Genomic DNA, 17,968 nt, shown 5'->3' on the forward strand with positions numbered 1-17,968 from the left:
CACATCTAACACGTGCAGTGCCTGCGTTACAAGAAAAGTACGTGTCTCTGTACTGATGAAAACAATATGCAGGTCTCATTGTAGATTTGTTTTTTAATTTTACTCAAACCTTACAGGCTCCCTAAAGAATTATTAGTATACAACCACTCACTATCAGCTGATCACTTCATCACACCAATGTAACTGACACTGCGGCCATCTTCACATCTCAGGTCCTCTAGCAGAAAAAACAACCAAAACCCCATAGAACTAATAGTACTGAAGAGAATAGAAGGAAAATGATCCAAATTTTGTTTCCCCGTATCACACTAAATTCATTGCAAGACCATTTAGCTTACTTTTATCTCAAGGAAATTACAGTAAGGTACTGCAGCTACATCTAAGCACTTTATACTCCATACATATTTTCTAGTGTAGATACCACAATAACTGCAGTTAGTTTAAAAATTGAGTAGTTAGTTATCAAACAATTTGGAAGGTTTACTTCCAGATAAGAAGTTTAAGCCATAGTTTTCACCAGAAGCTACCGATAATGTATATTACTTTGAAAAAGTTGGATGTGCCACAAACATCCTTCCTATCCACCTTAACAGAAAGCTGTTGATCCAAACTTTAATTCACAATATCATTACTTGGGAGTTTTACTAAATGCCGTAATGTTTCTGTATGTCTCAGCGTAGATCAGAACTTCGTTTCCTCGGTCACCTTACAGATAAAATCCAAGCTGCTGCTTTTCAAGCAGTATTTGTGTCTTACCAATGCCTTCCTGCACACCCATTTTACTCTGAAGGAATATTTCCATTTTACAGAAGAGTAGCATGTTTTATTCCTGAGCACATCTGTTTCATACTCTTAAAGTACACACTTCATCTGCACTAAAAGTGTTATCAACGAAATTTATGAAACACTTAGGCACACTAAGTGTCTGTGTAAATCTCTACTCAGCCCCTTCACAGGAAAGGGTAGGAAAAGAATAGATCGTGAAAAACAGTGAAGGATCTGAGTGGCAAAGGAACTCTGATAATCTCAAATGTCATAGTCTTACATAAAATAAGAACTGACACTTTCTCATTTGTAAGTGATATTAAAAGAAGACAAGATGAATTTTAAAAAAGTTTTATTATACAAAAGATGATCCAAACCCAGAAGAGCTCTTTTCTGTGACTTGTACTTTCATATGCTTTTCCAACAAGCCAAGATAAAAAGGCTCATTAGTCCCACTTTCTTCTTACCAAGAGTGTTGAAAAAAAAAACCGTAGCTGCATCAAAATCTGTTATTCATTCTTTGTATTCCAAGAATTGCTGAAGTCTTTTCTTATGTTCTGCAGACACTTGCACTGCACTAAAAACAACAAATGCAGAACATAAGATTTTACATTAAATGTAATACACCACAAAAATAAAGCCTCATGCCAAAATTAAGTATACATTGAAATCAACAATTACACTGAAGCTAAATTTTAGAAAACCCAGTTGTACGAAAAACCTACGTTTCCAGAAAAGGACAAAAAAGTGTATTAACCCTTAAAACTGTCAATTCTTAACCTCAACAGCTTCCACTACTAAGAGACACTTGTTTGGAGAAACCTAGCCTATTTCCTTAACTTTAAACACACACAAGCAATTGTTTAACTTGCAAGAATGATTGAGGTAAGAAAAAATCTCTTAAAATGATCTCTCCTGTGTATCTAGCACTTCCAAACGGAGTAACATTTCATCCCCACAGGGAGTGATGGGCAGATACTGCAGGAAGTTTCAGTCCCACATATTCAGAGGCCAAGTATGAAACTTTGCAGAGAAAGATCCATCAGACAACCAAGCAGAAAGGGAATTTGATTATTTGGACTCTTCATAGGATTCCCAGGATTCTCTCCCTACAGAACAGACAATTGTCTCCAATTGATTTATTTTCGTTTCAACAGCTAAGATTTATTGAACAAGTGGTATTCATGGACTGCGTCTAAAGAGTTCATGAAAAGTCACTAAGGAAAAATTAACCAGAAATCTATGAATAATAAGTTTCTAAGGGGGACCATATATCTACACAAGAATTTTTTAAGGTTCCACAAATCAAAAAATACAAAAATACCATGTTAGAATAATGATCTAAAGGGATTTTTGCCCAAACTTCCCTTTTCACAGGTCCTACAATAACATTAATTAAAACTAAATTTAGCAAGCAAGCAATCTTACTTTAAGTGTTCTCCAAAGACAGTAGTTATCCGGTATAGTGCTGTTTTCAGAGATGCTCTAAGTGCAAATCGTAGTGTTTTGTAGGATGTGTCCGCCAGACTTCCTGAAATCCTGGGGGGCTTGCTAGAAACATGAGGCAGTTTGAAATGTCTGTCTACAACCTGATTGAGAAAAGCATAAATGAACTTGTTTCATCTGTTCAATTCATAATGTAACCAGCAACATGTTATTATGCCAAATAAAGCAAAAAGAAAGTGCAAGTTCAGAAATTCCACCAAGACACACAAAAATGTATTGGAGACTGAGCCTGACCTTGCATTTCCTGGCCATCAACGTGAACACAGAACCAAGTTCTGTGAAATAAGATTGTCTGTTAATGAGTCTTAAATGCTAAGCACAGCACACGTTGCAGTACAAATACAATTCTGTCCTGTATTATGACTTGTTTCTTTCAGAAACAAGGGTATTGGTTTTCCCCCCTGCCCCCCGGTGCCAGTTCTTGGAATAAATGACTTACACTGAAGAATAATAACCTCTAAATTCTTTTCAAGAATCTCCATTAAGGCAGTGTAAAATGGTTATGTCAATAGGACACGCATAGCCTTGGAAACAACTCTAGATTTTTTTTAAATACATATTATACAAACATCAGTAATTTGAGAGTAATGTCTTAGTATTAGTAGAGAAACACCACACAGATCTTATCTCCTGTGATTTGCAATGTCTCCAAGTGCTCCAGGTTGCACAAGGAATTGCATACAGCCAAATAAAGATGAAGTCCTAACTATGCATAAAATATAGTAGTATAATTGCTGCATCCCTGAAATAAGGTCTTTAACAGAGCATATAGTGCCTTTTTTTTTTTTAAATTAAACATTCCATTAAAAACATGCTTTCTATTTCTACATTTTAAAAAACTAACAAGGTTTTTATTCAGCTGTTTCATAATGCACACAGTGGCAACTAGCTGTTTTGTTTAGATTAACTGCAGAAGAGAAGCCATTTACAGTGGTAACAACTTGAATGTTATGACTGGTCAGCAATGTCAAAATATAAAATTAACAAAACCCCTTCTCTTCTCCTAAACTTGTTCTACAGTAAGGAAAAGTTAACATTTTTTACCTCCTGAAGAGTCAGTAAAGTATTCAGGATAGCTGGCAGTGTAGTTTGGACAACTCCAAATCGGTCTTCAGTAAAGGAGGCTGCTACCAAATGAGACAGACCTTTAAAAAAAAAAAGTTTGCTATAATCACTGAATTCTCAACTTCTGAAGCATTAACAAAGATCATGGTTTTGCCTGAAGATTCTACTAGTGTGGTGGATTTCTTCAGGACTTACTGCAGCCAGATGACAGTTACCTCAGCTTTGGCTTGCTTCAGGACTAAACCAGTCACTGGTTTGACAGGTGTACAATAGTTTGAGGTTGATGATAATGCAAGAGAGATTACATATAAAATAAATTTTAAAAAAAGCATTGGCTCCCTCTTTCCACTGCTCTGGAGCTGTACCTGACATCAACCAAGAGACAGGACCTATTTCACAATTCTTCTAGCCATACACAATAATTTCCAGATCACTTAACTTTCTTTGTTCAGCTTGTATGAGGAGAACTCTCTACTGCTTTGAGGGAAACCTTGACTTAGCTTTAAACCCCTTCTCAGTTTACTTGTTTATCATATTTTTAAAAATTACAGCCTAGCCCTCTGCCCTTAGTTAAAACACAAATGGTATCTTCTCCTTTGCTGCAAACTCTATGTGTGATTCCCATCTCCTGACTCTGTATGTCCCAACTCATCACCTTCAATCTGACACAGCCTGGCATATCTGCCCATAAAACATATAACCTAGGAAAAAAGATCACCTTTTACACAGACAAATCTAATAAAAGATTCTATCAATACTGGTATTTGCTCATGACTTTGAAACAAACAAGAAAATCCTGTAGTGCAACAATGACATACTGTCATTGTTCTTTTAATTCTCTGCAGACCATCTTTTCGCATTTATTTGTCAATACCTGTCACTACCTGAGTGCCTCCCTCCCTCCCTCCTTCCCTCAACTCTCCGTGATTAACAGAGGAAGACTTGGAGCCTTTAGTCAGAAAAGCTGTTGTAAAGAGACATCATAAATCTGTTACCGAGAAAAAAAAAATTGTAAAAGTGATACATAGGTTCATGTGGGAGAGAAGCAACAGAAATCAAGTTTAGGAATCTCTACCAAACATCTGCAGAACATAAACTAAGAGATCTCGCATGGGATCTCAAAACTAACACGTGAGTTAGACCTTTTTTCATGTTGGTATCATGCAGTCAGGGTTTGGAAACGCAGTTGGGTTTTTGTCAAAATAGATTCAAAGATTTTTCTTCCATTACATTTAGAAAGCACAGAGCCCCAGAAACCTGGAATCAGATCTTTTAGTTGTAGTTTCATGAGCCAGAGTGGGAATAGAAACTGCTTACCTTCCAAAGCCCAGATGTGCATTTGCGCATCAGAGAAGACAGCCTGGATGGAGGCTTCTGGATGCTGACAAGAAATCAAAGCATTCTGAGTGCACTTTATAAATAATATCACCAAAATTGCAGGTTTCAATTAAGGTATTACACATTTGACAGGGTCACGTCCCTCCCCTCAGTAAAGACCTGCGAGGCTGACAGATCTCAGGGAATACCCAGAAAAATCTGATCTTTTAAGAAACTAAAATTCTTTTTGCACAGGAGCTGCCCACAAAGCTATAGCTACGGTTGGGACTTCCAGAAAAAAAAGTATATTAGCTAAGTAGTTTTCAAGGGCTAAATGGACAATACAATTCCCCCAGGCCTATTTCATGATCTTGCTTGCCTCAGTCTCTGCTCCAGTCTGTAACTGATCAGAAAACACTGCTGTACATGTAAGCATAAACGACTATCTTATACACAGAAAAGATCTGCATATAAAAATACAATCTCTACTTGGGAACATTTAAATCCCTGAAAAACAAAGACCTAAAGTAGGGGGGGATGCTTCAGTAAAACTTAATTGAGTTATTGTTCAATTACGCTAAGGGAAATATCCAATTGTTTTCCACGTAAATACTACGCACATTTAGTTTAAGTGTTCAAGTTCACCTGAAAAGTTGTAGTAATATTAGCACCAATATTTCATAAGGAGAAATTCCCAACATTCTAGCTACCGCTTCTCCCACAAAGGAAAACTATAAAGAATTCATTTGGTACACTGACCTAAAAAAAGGTAGTTAACTGATTTTTAACATTAACTAGAAGCCGTGTCATCTTACAATTAGTATAACCGAGACAATTGCATTTAAGTTCTTAGTTGTGTTTTACTAGTACATGATGCTTTAAGCAAAATGCAGTTTATAATCAGATGAGTTTAAACAAGTATTATTATTATTTTTTATGCATATGGGATACTCCTGCTATGAAACTCAGAGTAAGTACGAAGTTGTACCTACGGAAAACCTTAGATTAAAATAAAGGTTTTAGAACTGTTACTATATGCAAAAGGTACATAGTGCCACAGCAGAACCCATACACTCATGCATTTCTAGTCCATGCTGCTCAGTCACAAAACATAAGATCATGATTACCTTGCTGAAGAAATACATTATCAGCACTCGTTTTGACAAAAAGTTTTTTATCTGGAAAGAAACAAAAGATTAAATATAATCTGTATTTGTTTGAAGGTATGCACAGTTGGCCCTCCTCACCTCTTCTCACAGCATAAAGGGATTGGGGGGTGGAGGGAAGGATTTTTTTTATGTAAGCTAATTGGAGAAGGACGTATTCATTAACAAAAATGGAAAGTTCTTTCAGAAGAGAGAACACCTAAGCTGCACTGGCTGCAACTTTTACTCTACCTGTTCTTCCTTGTTCTGAAGCCATGTATAAATAAAGCTTGGCTGTACTGCCTCACTGCCAACTCTTGCAGCAGAGAGCATTGGGAAGGATTCGTGCTGGGAACCATCCGTTTGCAGATCTACAAGAGAAATACAGTATCTTCAGAAAAACTGGTTACTGTCACTTTAATCCTCAAGATACAGATCTCTGTTGACATATTTACTACACTTATGACTACAAGGCTAAAAACAGTGCTGTGGAAAAATCTCTACCTGAACCTGATGTCCACAGCTTTGGTCCCCTTCTTATAAGATGAGGGCTTTGGGCTGATCCATGCCAAGGAGAGTTTACATCCAGAATTCCCATCTTGCAATTTAAAGCAGGTGAGCTGAAAGGCGAGCCAACATCAGACCCAGGCAATGTCTTTAAAGGCATTAGGGATGATTTAACCAGCGAAGACATGGAGGCTCTGGGAACGATATTAGACCTCTGTGACTGGAAAGACATGTCTTCTGTCACAACGGCTCCTAATGACAAAGAACACACTGCATGAAGACAAACACGCTGGCACATACGAAACAAAAGATGGTTTTGTTATTTGATTGCTATTTCAACAACCTCTCTATCATTAGAGCTTTTATTAAAGGACATTGTTTCCACTGTGGTTTTGCAAAGAAGTACACATCCACATGAGCATGAAGTGGTTTAAAAGTTCACCAGTTTAAGAACAGCAAGTGATGAAAAGGATCCCTGTGGATTTATTTATTTTTCTCCTTTTGCTAGCTAGCATTACTATTGCCCTGGTATATATCTACAGAAAGTGTGCTTTTAGGATTAAGTACTAGAAAAAAGGCTACCTATAGAAGAGTGGCAATTCTTTCTGATTCTGCTTGGTATGTAAGAAAAGACACGTCAGTCACAAAATCCAAGGAACAGCAGCACTAGAAGAAATTCACGTCTGACATACCAAGTCCCCTGCTGTTCCCAGGGCACTTGTATCCTAGGCACTGACTGCTAAGAGATTCTATTACCTGGCACCCCCTGTGCTAACACAGCTCTGCTGCCAGGAATGATGCCTAAGCCTGGCATGTAAAACACCCGAAATGCTTGCAGGCTGCACACAGCTCAAGTCAGACTGGCTTTTCTTACTCTACAGTGATATTAGTGAATCACACAAACATATTCAAAGTCCCCACAACAATAAAGCAAAAACTAATTTTACCACCTTAAACTAATCATAAGAGCAGCTATGCAAATTACAAAGCATCTCTTGGCAAGACTTAAGTTCTCCCTGTATTAGGTTCAACCACTTACTAAAACTGCAGTAATTAGACTTTCTTAATTCATGCAAGTGTGGAAAAAGTACTGTACTGAACATATCATGCAAAGTAAACAAACTGAATAAACATGATCTTTCCAAGTTTTCTAGTTATTTTGGGATTATTGCAACAAGAATACCTAAAATGAAATTGGGAGAGAGACTTTTTTTTGTTTGCATTTATTTGCAGAAAACCCTGTGACTTATTTTCCCCGCACAACCTAATTGAGACTAACATACCTATGTAATTTATTGGTACTTTCACGCTTTACAAACTGTCATGAGCATTTCCTCACGTACCTGGAGTCTGTGGAGATACTTTCAGCTCTCCTGCTGGCTGCTTTGCTCTCCCATTTGCTGCTGCAGCTTCCTGCTGTGTGATCAGCCTCTGGGTCAGATCACTCAGAAGACTCAAACACTCCCTTGATATCGCAGTCCAGTTGTGCGGGTGCCCACCTAGCAGTATGCATGCAAAAAGGAAATGCAGTAAGTATGTTTAACCCAGATGCTCATCCTTGTATCTATTCTGACACCACCCATAAGCTTCAAAGATTATAGTACCACTCCATTTCTAAAAAAACACAGTGCATTTTCACTGTGACAGTTTATTTGTACTGAGAGGAAGACGAAAACTCGGATAGACTCTATTCTCCTGTCAATGGATAACTCTAAAAGACTTTAGTGAAACCCGCTAAGCAAGCAGGAAAAACAGGCAGTTCAGCCCATCAGATCTGAAATCACTAAACAATTAAAATGAACAAAGTAATATCAATGGTGACGGTAAACAGTTTTGAAGTAGTACAAACACTAAAATTCCTGATGAGGTGTAACAAAGTTCCTGAAGGCTTTTAAGCAGTTCTAATTGACCTTCTCTGCCATACCTTTGTATATAGCAAGAGGTTTGAATACTAACTGAAATTATAGCCATTGTTTGCTTTCACAACTCTAGTGGTGACTCACTATTTATGCTTGATTTCACTCACTCACATCTCAACATTAGGCTTTCATACCCTTCTGTTAGATTATTCAGTTTGGGCTATTTGACTGGTGGTGTCAAGAGGACCCTGCTTTCAATACCCTAAGACCTGTGTTTCCTCATGGTCATCATTTAAATCAAACAGCAGGCACCAGCATTTGTTGAGTTTAGTAGATGAAACAACATGAATATAGATAATCAAGCATCCTTTTAGAAAAGGCATTCATAGGGATACTTTTACTTATGAGGCCTTCTGGCTTATGTAGCATGCGTCACAGCATTAAATAACTTGTAAAAGCATTTGACTAACACTTAAAAAAAAAAAGAAAAAGAATCAATACAAAATAGTTTTTATAATTACCTGGCTGACTAAGGCTAAAGACTTCCTGTCGTCGAACAGGAGAATATTGGGAAAGTAACATCAAGTCTTGTAAGGCTAAAAACTACAAAGAAAGGCAAATGTTTTAGTGCATGCGAAGTCCAATGTATTTTCTTAAAAAATGTAGTTATCCATACAAAAGCAAACCCTAACAAAGAATGAGTTCACACAGACTAAAACCAGCCATGTTACAGAAGAAGAAAAAAGGCAAAGGACTGCACACATCCCTAGAAGCACTCTGGATGGGGCTGCTGAGTTAGTAAGAGCTTCAGAGAACTTTACTGGCAAGTCATTTATTTGGAGTTAAAGAAGATCTAACACAATTTTTTATCTTAACAGCTAGCAGCTCAGACAGAAAGAACCTAAGATGCAAAAAACTCTAAGGAAAGAACTATTTTTACAAGCCAGAGCTCAACTACACAGTATGCCATACAGTACTGGACCTAATACTGCTTTTTCATGTGATTAAGTAGTTAATGTGGCAAACCAAAAATAACCAGATTTTTCCCACTATGCAAGATACAATTATAAATTACACACTGTAGTAACAGCTGAGATTGTAAATTAGACTTTCTCTACCTTTAACTGTGTTGTGTTTGACTCTTCCCCACCCATCCTTTGATAGCGCAGCAAAGCTTAAAAAAGGATTCAAATGGATTGCAGCCTATTATATCTCCAGTCTTATTAGAGATCTGTATAACCAGTAAACGTGGATTTTGCACATGCAGGAGAATATTCTTATCTTTATTTACATAATACTTCTTATATGAGGTCTCCAATTTTTAAGTATTATAATCAGTAAATCCCATTAATGATTACCACAGTCAGACCAAAATTACTCTCACAGATTTTAAGTAGCTTTTTAGGATTGTCTTTTTAAAAAACAAAACCCAACTTCCAACATAAATATGGAAATAATTTTTTAATTTCAAGAGAGAACACACACATAAGAACTCAAGTATAAGTAGCAGGGGCAAAGTATTAAGAGCGTACAAGGAGATAAACACCTGTTTATGTGACAAAGATTCAAAGTTGAAAGAATTAAAAAACCTGAATGTCACTACCCTTCTCTTTTAACGTCAGTACTCACTAACATACGTATGCTGCAGACAAATAGATCTTGCCTCTAAAAGAGTCTGTCTTCAGCAAAAAGTAACACAGTGTGGAGAGCACCAGCAGATGTCACTACTAAACAAGTTTTCACCATGAGGTGTGACTGCCTCCTCGAGTGTTCCGAGGCAGCTTTTTAAAGAACTGACACCTCAGTTAAAATAACTGGTACCTAGACGATCTGATTACACGCCTTGAGAAACACCTTCTCGGCACACACCTAGCTGGGAAGATGGTGGGAATTCAGTTACCTTTATAACAAGGGGAGGGTTGCTGTTTAAGATTTTAGGCAGGCACTGGTCTGTCTCCTCAGCAAAAGTTGGCTGGACAGGAAAATGATGTGTCTAAATATAAACATCAGAAGCTGTGTTATACAGAGCAAAACACAAGAAAACCTTACGAAAGACCACACCTGAGCTGTCAGATGAACGATGAACTACAAAAGCACATACCGCATTGCTTCGACTTTCTGTAAACTAGCCTGAAGTCTCTAACATAGAAACAAAAAGACTTTACGTTTAAAATTGACAAATCTTAGAAAATCTTCCATGTACCCATATAATTTGTAGCTAGGGGCATCATATCATTATGAAAAGAAATTCCTCTAACCACATACCCGGGAAAAACTAGTGCCACCGTATTTAGAAACAAGACTGAAATCTAAACTGTAATGTCTATTTTTAACAGTGTAACCACTCTGGTGAAGAACTGAGGGTTCTTTTACCAAATAATAACAGATTTTTTTACTTTTCTTGCACTGTTTCACTAATAAACGAGTGAATTCTTATTTTTATCATCATGATATTCATATTCTGTTTTAACAGGATTTTCTGTTTTAATAGAATTTCTGTTCTTGTGGCTACAACATTTAAAATGTAAATAGCAGCACTTAAATTGTATCAAACATTGCATCTTTTTAATGCTACTTAACATGGATCAGCCTGGGCACAGATTACCTGTCGGTTTTGTGTTACCGCACTACATATCATAGCTTTATTTTCCTCTGTTTCCAACTGCAAAATTGAAATTTGAGGTAGCAATTGCTTTCAAAGTGTTAATAAAGTGACTTCATGTGGACTAAGTTTACAATTTCTTCCTGACTCTTCAGTTAACACTATGCAAATATTTACAAACAGCTTTGGAAGTTTTTTAGCTCGTTTAAAAAAAAAATCATGTGGAAAAACAAATCTTTTGTTCAACAGTCAAAAGGGCAAGGTCCATTTTATACCTTCACAGCTGGATGTTTCTTTTGTCTTCCACAGTTTTATAAGCAATACAATAATTACAGACATTGACACACAGTGTCCACTGGTACTTCAACTATTATCCTTTGAAACAGGTTGTTCACACTTCGGAGCTGTTGTTAGCACTGTCTACGGATTCTGACACATCATTACATCAGTTATGCTTGACTCGTTAATCTTTTCTCCAGTCACAACGACTAGACCTTTTTAATTAAAGCTAACACTCCAACAAGGACTGTATGCCATTTCATTCCATAAGAGTGCTTTGCCAGGATTTAAACCTCGCTTTTTTTTCCTACTAAACTGCAGTCTAGTAATGTTTTAAAAAAAAAAAAAAAAAAAAATCAAGTTAGATGAACAGTTTTTTCCTCTGTATTCTTACAAAGAAATTATCTGGATTTGTCAACAAAGATCAAGTCTTCTCCAGTTCTTTGTTGGCAAGACTTCTTTTTTTTCCCTTCTCTTCAATCATGGTCTTGCATTTATTCTAATATGATTCATTACATATTTAAACAGTCTTTTTTTAGCCATATTAATTTGTAATTTTATGACTGAATGAAAAAGCACAAGTGTCTTAATTCGCAAGATTGCTTAAAGTCTATTTTAATACTGCAGCCTGAATTAGATTAACATGTCTCTGCTTTGGAAAACTGTGTACTTTGATGGTTTGTTAAATTTGAGATTTCTAGAGCTTCGCTCACAGAAAATTGACAGCATTTTGTTCTCTTTCCTATTGTAAAATTGGATTGAGAGCTATACAGTTTCCGGATATTATCTTGCCATTTAACCTGTAGCTGTTTGTCACAAGTCTTCAGCTAATCTCACACTCAAATACAAAATCATTGCATGGAAACACATGCAGAGACCAAACCAGTAAGCCTTGTCAGTCACATATGGGCCCTGCGCTGGCTCATCTGTCTTTACACCTAAAGAAGACAAAGAACACGGTGCAGACTCCATGAAGCACAAAGTGGTTTTTTGTTAGGGTGGCCCCAACAGCATCTGCACAGATTTGACATCAAACATGAATAGGAGAAGGGGGACACGGAAACAAAAATAGAGGAGTAAGAAGAGGAGGCGGAAGTAACAAAGCATCAATTTTGTAAGCAGCACAGGCGTGGCTTGCTATAAGGAGAGAAAGGGAAGGTCAGTTAACGCCCAGGCCTCTCTTGACTGTTCAGTTATCAGATATTATCTGTCGTGCATGCTTTGAAAATTCAAAAATTCATAATAAGGTATTTCCTAGTAAAACTGCTTTTGAAAAGAAAGTATTATCTGTGAAACACTGATGCTATACCTTTAGCACTGTCACTAAGTACTAACCTCTGTAGCATAGATTTTGAAGAGTAACCATGCAATGTACCAGGTAATCAGAAGAAATACGCCACATAACCAGGCATGGTAAAACAAGGAGAGATCCAATAAGCCAGTCAGAGTGTCAAGAGGATGCAATTTACTGCAGATAAAACAACCAAGATGATATAAGTATTTTTATTATGGAAGATGTCTATAGTAAGCTGCTACAGTAGCAAAAATTGCAAGAAGAAAGTTGCATTTTTTGCAAAAATATGTTCGAGACATCATTTCTTTAATTTTTCAGTAACTGTGATGAAATGAAGTTAAAAAAAATTAATGAAATCAAGGAAAAGAGATATGAAATAAATAACAATTACAGTTTTAGTCAATTAAGGTATTAAGACTTCATTTCCCTATTTTAAAACAAATGGTAGCCATATAAAAACGAAGATATGCCCCCCCCAAAACACAGAAAAGCAGATAAAACACATGTATGAGATTTGGAGAGATTCGCCTTTCTAATATTTTAGAGACTTAGAGAGGAAGGAAACTAGAGAGGATTTCTTAATGACTATCTACAAGATGGTTCCTACAAGGGGATGTTTGTTCCTTTTGGATCCATTTCAGAAGCCCCCAATGCTCCCCACGTTCTGTGTGGGGAGGCAGGGAACTGAGTCCTATTACATACAAAGAACCAGCTGCTAAGCTGGACTTCTTCAGCGAAGGGAGCTGTCTGCAATATTCTCCTGCAAGTTTTCAGCACAATGTACTACCTACCTGTCTATATGAAGATCCATTGTGGTACTTATCCATACCTTTGGGATATAACCTAGGGGACCAAAAAGAAACACTGAAAAAAATATGACACTGCAAAACACACACACAATAGGCCAAAAAAAGACAAAAGTAGAATGCACGTATAGACAAGAGACTGGTCTTGTAACACGCGGGTTTTTTTGGGTTTTTTTTGTTTTTTTGTTTTTTTTTTTTTTTTTTTAAGAAATAGAAACAAGAGAATGAAAAAAGGCTTCAGGCCAGCAACTATACATCGGGAGACGTAGACCTTATCTCTTAAGGCTAGCTTCTCAGCACTGAGTTATTTGTGTTTCTTCACTAACAAGAGGGTTAGTAGTAATTTAATATTAATTTTCACTACAGCTCAGGCAGCAGCAAAGTGCTTTTAAAGACTTAATGGAAACTGATATAGAACCACGATGCTTCTAATTTATCCCCTAATGTAAACAAAGTGGAAATAATTCTAGCATATTTTGACATCATTTAGGAGGATAATTACAACCATAACATAAAAAAATCCTGATTTTTATAAAGTCCAGTGCAATCGTCTTCATCAGCACGGATTTTTTTTATCATAGTTTTAAAGACCAAACTTCATTTTCATACAGGAGGGAGTGTCTCCCCAGCTTCCTCCAAATAATATAAAGGGCACTTGAGAATAAAGCCAAAGTGCTAATTTTTACTTAAAAAATAGTGAAAATATAGCAACATTACATATAGTGAAGTCATGCCCACTGCTGGTATGTCAGGTTCAGCTCTGTGATGCTACATTTCCAATACCAGGCAATGGAAGGAGCAGTCCAAGGCATAGAGATGTTTATCCATGTCAGAAAATATTTGGGAATATTTAAAGAAAAAAGGGAATATAAATTACAGACTAAACCAAATTTTTTTTTTAATTGCACTGTGTTTTCAGACTTCCAATCTTTGTGCCACAAATCAGGATAGGTATGTAAACAGTGGCCCCAAAGCATCAGGTTTTAAAATGTACACTTGTAAACCACCAGCTGATTAGAATTTGGTAGCTCCTCGTACATGAAAGTTATTTCACAGCTGCCTGTAATAAAATTTCCTGCACAGAGAGATCACCAGAGACAATAGTCTACGTTTTGTTACAGTGACCAAACATAGACTTCAGGTTAGAAAACTATTGTTCCCCACTCCCTTCTCCTTACTGTCATCATCTTATAACGTTACCAGCTAGACAATAAATTCTTATAGAAGGTGTTAATCTCTTTAGAGAAGAGACATTTCTCATATGCTAAACAGGCTTCTGTGAGGCTGTAAGAATTGCCATCATACAAATATTGCTGTACAAATATTGCTGTGCTTTTTCTTACTGTTTTAGAGAGGTGTTGGATCTCTTTATTTGTTTAAACAAGTCTATGTGCCTTCAGCAAGTTACCTGGGAGGCTGAAAAATAGTATAAAAGGCCGGATTGATTACAGATAAAGTTTTCTTTTTATTTAATGCCTGTATTTTGAAAAGAGAGAGAATTTCAGGAACCCTTACCAAAAAAGTAATATGCAACACAGAAGTTTCTAACAAAATATAGCGATTCCACACAACTGTGTTTAACAAGGAGAGGCAAAGATCTTCTGAAACGTAAGTACTTGTATTGCTAAAAAGAAACAAAAAAATAGTTTAGTATTCTGCATTCAGAACAAATTAATGAAATGGTAACAAAAAACAAAACAAAACAAAAAAAGGGCAAGGTACTTGAAAACCTGAAGTCTAGATGAATTAAAAAAATTAGTTTAAGGCAATTCCAGGTGTCACACCTATTATTTATTCTCCCCACCTCTTTCTGCCATTTTATAATCATCTCTAGTTCTCATCCCTTTTCCTACTTGTGGCAGTGTGAAAATGGAGGATGGGATAAATTGACCCTATACACAGAGGAACAAACTAGAAGAATGCTGTCTAATGCAAAATAAACAAAAAAACCCAAAGAAGGCATATTTAATCTACTAGATTTCGTTTAGATTAAAAGTGTTCCATTAAAATATAGGGAAAATTCAGACAAGCATGAGTTACAGAGTCAGTAATCCTCCAAGCAGCAAAACCAGTGTAACACTGATGCCTTTGTCCATGCAAACAAATTATATGTCTTTCTAAACAACTAAAGCAACCCATCTGACACTGTATGCAAATGAAACCAAAGTGATTTAATTTTTCACTCGGCTAAGTTGCACTAAAAATAAAAAAAAAAAAAAAAGGAGAATTAACAATATTCAAATAATAGAATTTTAAAAAATACTATAACTACAGCATTGTCAAAATGATGCTTGGTTTGCTGATAAAACTGAATGGTCATGACTTAAATGTTTTCCACTAATACAAACAACCTTGTTTAAAGATTGTCAAATCTTTCCCTTTTGCCAAATTGGTTGTACTTTGTAAGTCTGGGAATCATGCAAAGTTAATGGCTGCTGTGAGGCTACAGCAACAGAAGTATTTTTAAGATGATTTTTTGCAAGCCATTCCTCACCATTTCGCACTAGTACAGATTTCTGTAGAACTGCTAGAGCCCCCTCCAACCGAATTAATGGAATTTCAGTTTCCATAGCACTACACACACGAACAAGCTTTGGATGACGAGCTTTAAGCAAGATTTAATGTGCTATTTAGACTTCAAGTGAGCTGGTACCCAGTTACCACTGACAATATGCTTTTTTTTTTTCCCCACTCTCAAGATTTTCAGCTTTTAGATGACCCTTGTTGTCAGTTCCAGGAGTTAACATTCAGTTTGTGTATCTTGTCTCTTTCCTGTAGTTCACTTTCCGCAATGGTCCACCTCAGCCAGCTTTTAACGTGCATCAGAGGGGTGTAAATTTTATAGTCGCAGCATCCCGTATTTCTGTGTTCATTTGAAAGGAATTGAGCAGGAAGGAGGAATATGAACACTACCGGCATTTAAAGCTAACTGAGTGTATGCTTCATCTATTAGTGAAAGCATGCCAACAGACAGCTGCCACTGTCATATTAAAAAAAATATAAACAATCAAGGCTTTTTTGATCACTGTTTTACTCAAACATGTCTTTCTGCAAATGTGTTTAAACCTCTTACCTGTATGATTGGAAATGGCAAATAATTCATATTGTTAATAAGATATAAAAGACTGTAACTGTATCCCATGAAAGCTCCAGAAAGTAGAAAAAAGAGGTGATACTCATTTAGGCACATCTGAGGAGCAGCATTATCCAGACTAAAATAGAAAACTTAGAATTAATTCTGAGTTTAAAAAAAAAAAAAAGTCATTCTAGCCTTAGGAAGTTCAAATCAGAAGCTTGATTTTACTTTCCTGATCAGTACATATGATGATATCTCAGTAATTTTTTTCTAAAGTAGGAATCCCACCACCTATTTCTGTAATTTATGCATGAGGATGCTTCCAGAATTTATGAAATATGTCACATTAACCAGAAGATCAAGAATTAGTTCAAGTGACAACCAATTCGTCATCATTCAACTTTCCATTAAGAATCCTGGCAATTCAGTTTTTCTGGCCCAGTTATTTCTCTGTGCATTGTAACATTTACAAAGGAGGGTATTTCCTGTCCTTTAATAAAGGATATCAACATATAATTGCTTATTTTTGACAGTACTCAAATTTTAGTTTTTTATTTGAAAGAAGCCATCAGTAAATACATTTTACAATAGAAGTTCTTTGCATAATTTATCTTTAACACACACAAATAATTACCTTTCTGAAGGTGTGCAGGGCACAGCAAGAAACTGGAACTTCCCTTTTGTCATAACTGCAGCGCACCAAGCAACCAACATTCCCATTACAGCGTGAACAACCGAATGGATAACTTGCTGAGGGTGAATAATTTTTCCTATCAGTGCTAATCGAGAGCATGGTATTGATGGCACAACTGTAAATAAAAGCCAAAAGTGAATTTTCATTTCTTACTAACAAAACCCTTCATTAAAAAAAAAAAAAAACAACAGAAAAAAAACCCCCACCACTGTCACCAAAGAACTTTTCACAGTTGGAATCAGTCACTAAATGATAAAGAAATCAATGAAGCGGCTCAGCTAAGAGGATCTCAGCCATGAGGCAAGTAGGAATCTGCGATGGTTTACTTAAAAGTAAGCTTTGCGTATTGTCTATACTAATTTAAAAGGAAACCTACCAACGTTAAGTACATTGAATGTAAATACAAATCTCTTTAAATGGTATCACAGTGCAGCAGTTTACATAACCTACCTGCATAAAATTCAACGTTGAAGATGCTTATTACTAGTATCACCACAGAAATAAGGAGGATACAAAAGATGACGTAGGAACTATATAAATCATTGAAAGAATCTAAAATAAAAAAAAAAATTATTGCTCAGAAGATTGCAGCAACACAACAGTAACACATTAAGTAAAAAGAACACTTAAGCAGTTAGCAATAATCCACTATGTGCATAAAGGGGAGTAATGTTCAATGGACTCTATAATCTTATATCAGACCTGCCCAGCTGCACAACATTTCTGTGTAAAAGCGTATTTAAATTTCACAGAAACTATTTTACAGCCTTATAACTGGTTTTCTCATAAGTGAACACTCAGCATTTTGTTTTTTTTTAAAAAAAAAAAAAAATCTTTCAAACTGAATTAAACTATGGCTCAACTAACACAGCTTCCCTTCACTTAATAAAAGCTGCAACCATACAGCATCACTTAAAAGGTAAGAAATTCCTTACAGAGTAAATTGATTTTGATTGGTTCTTTCGGGCTTTTGTATTTTCAAAGGGGGAAAGAAATCAAGTCTCTGCCGGGAGCAGCTAAACGATCACAGGTATCAAGCTTCCACCTAAACAT

At 36.3% G+C, this 17,968-nt stretch overlaps 1 protein-coding gene across 1 annotated transcript; it reads right to left on the bottom strand.

Moving 5' to 3' along the window:
* Nucleotides 1–1,100: 1,100 nt before the first annotated feature.
* NDC1 (NDC1 transmembrane nucleoporin) lies at nucleotides 1,101–17,491 on the bottom strand (the record flags this gene model as incomplete). The annotated part of the gene is made up of 16 exons (XM_009578114.1): nucleotides 1,101–1,342; nucleotides 2,194–2,354; nucleotides 3,316–3,416; nucleotides 4,654–4,717; nucleotides 5,781–5,831; nucleotides 6,051–6,169; nucleotides 6,303–6,557; nucleotides 7,649–7,804; nucleotides 8,686–8,767; nucleotides 10,065–10,157; nucleotides 12,381–12,513; nucleotides 13,131–13,182; nucleotides 14,661–14,769; nucleotides 16,219–16,357; nucleotides 16,856–17,030; nucleotides 17,366–17,491. Coding segments are annotated over 16 exons (1,880 nt in total), but the record flags the coding sequence as incomplete, so codon positions are not given.
* Nucleotides 17,492–17,968: the final 477 nt, after the last annotated feature.

This window comes from Fulmarus glacialis, unplaced genomic scaffold, assembly GCF_000690835.1.
Source record: "Fulmarus glacialis isolate BGI_N327 unplaced genomic scaffold, ASM69083v1 scaffold44745, whole genome shotgun sequence".
Taxonomy (NCBI): Eukaryota; Metazoa; Chordata; class Aves; order Procellariiformes; family Procellariidae; genus Fulmarus; species Fulmarus glacialis.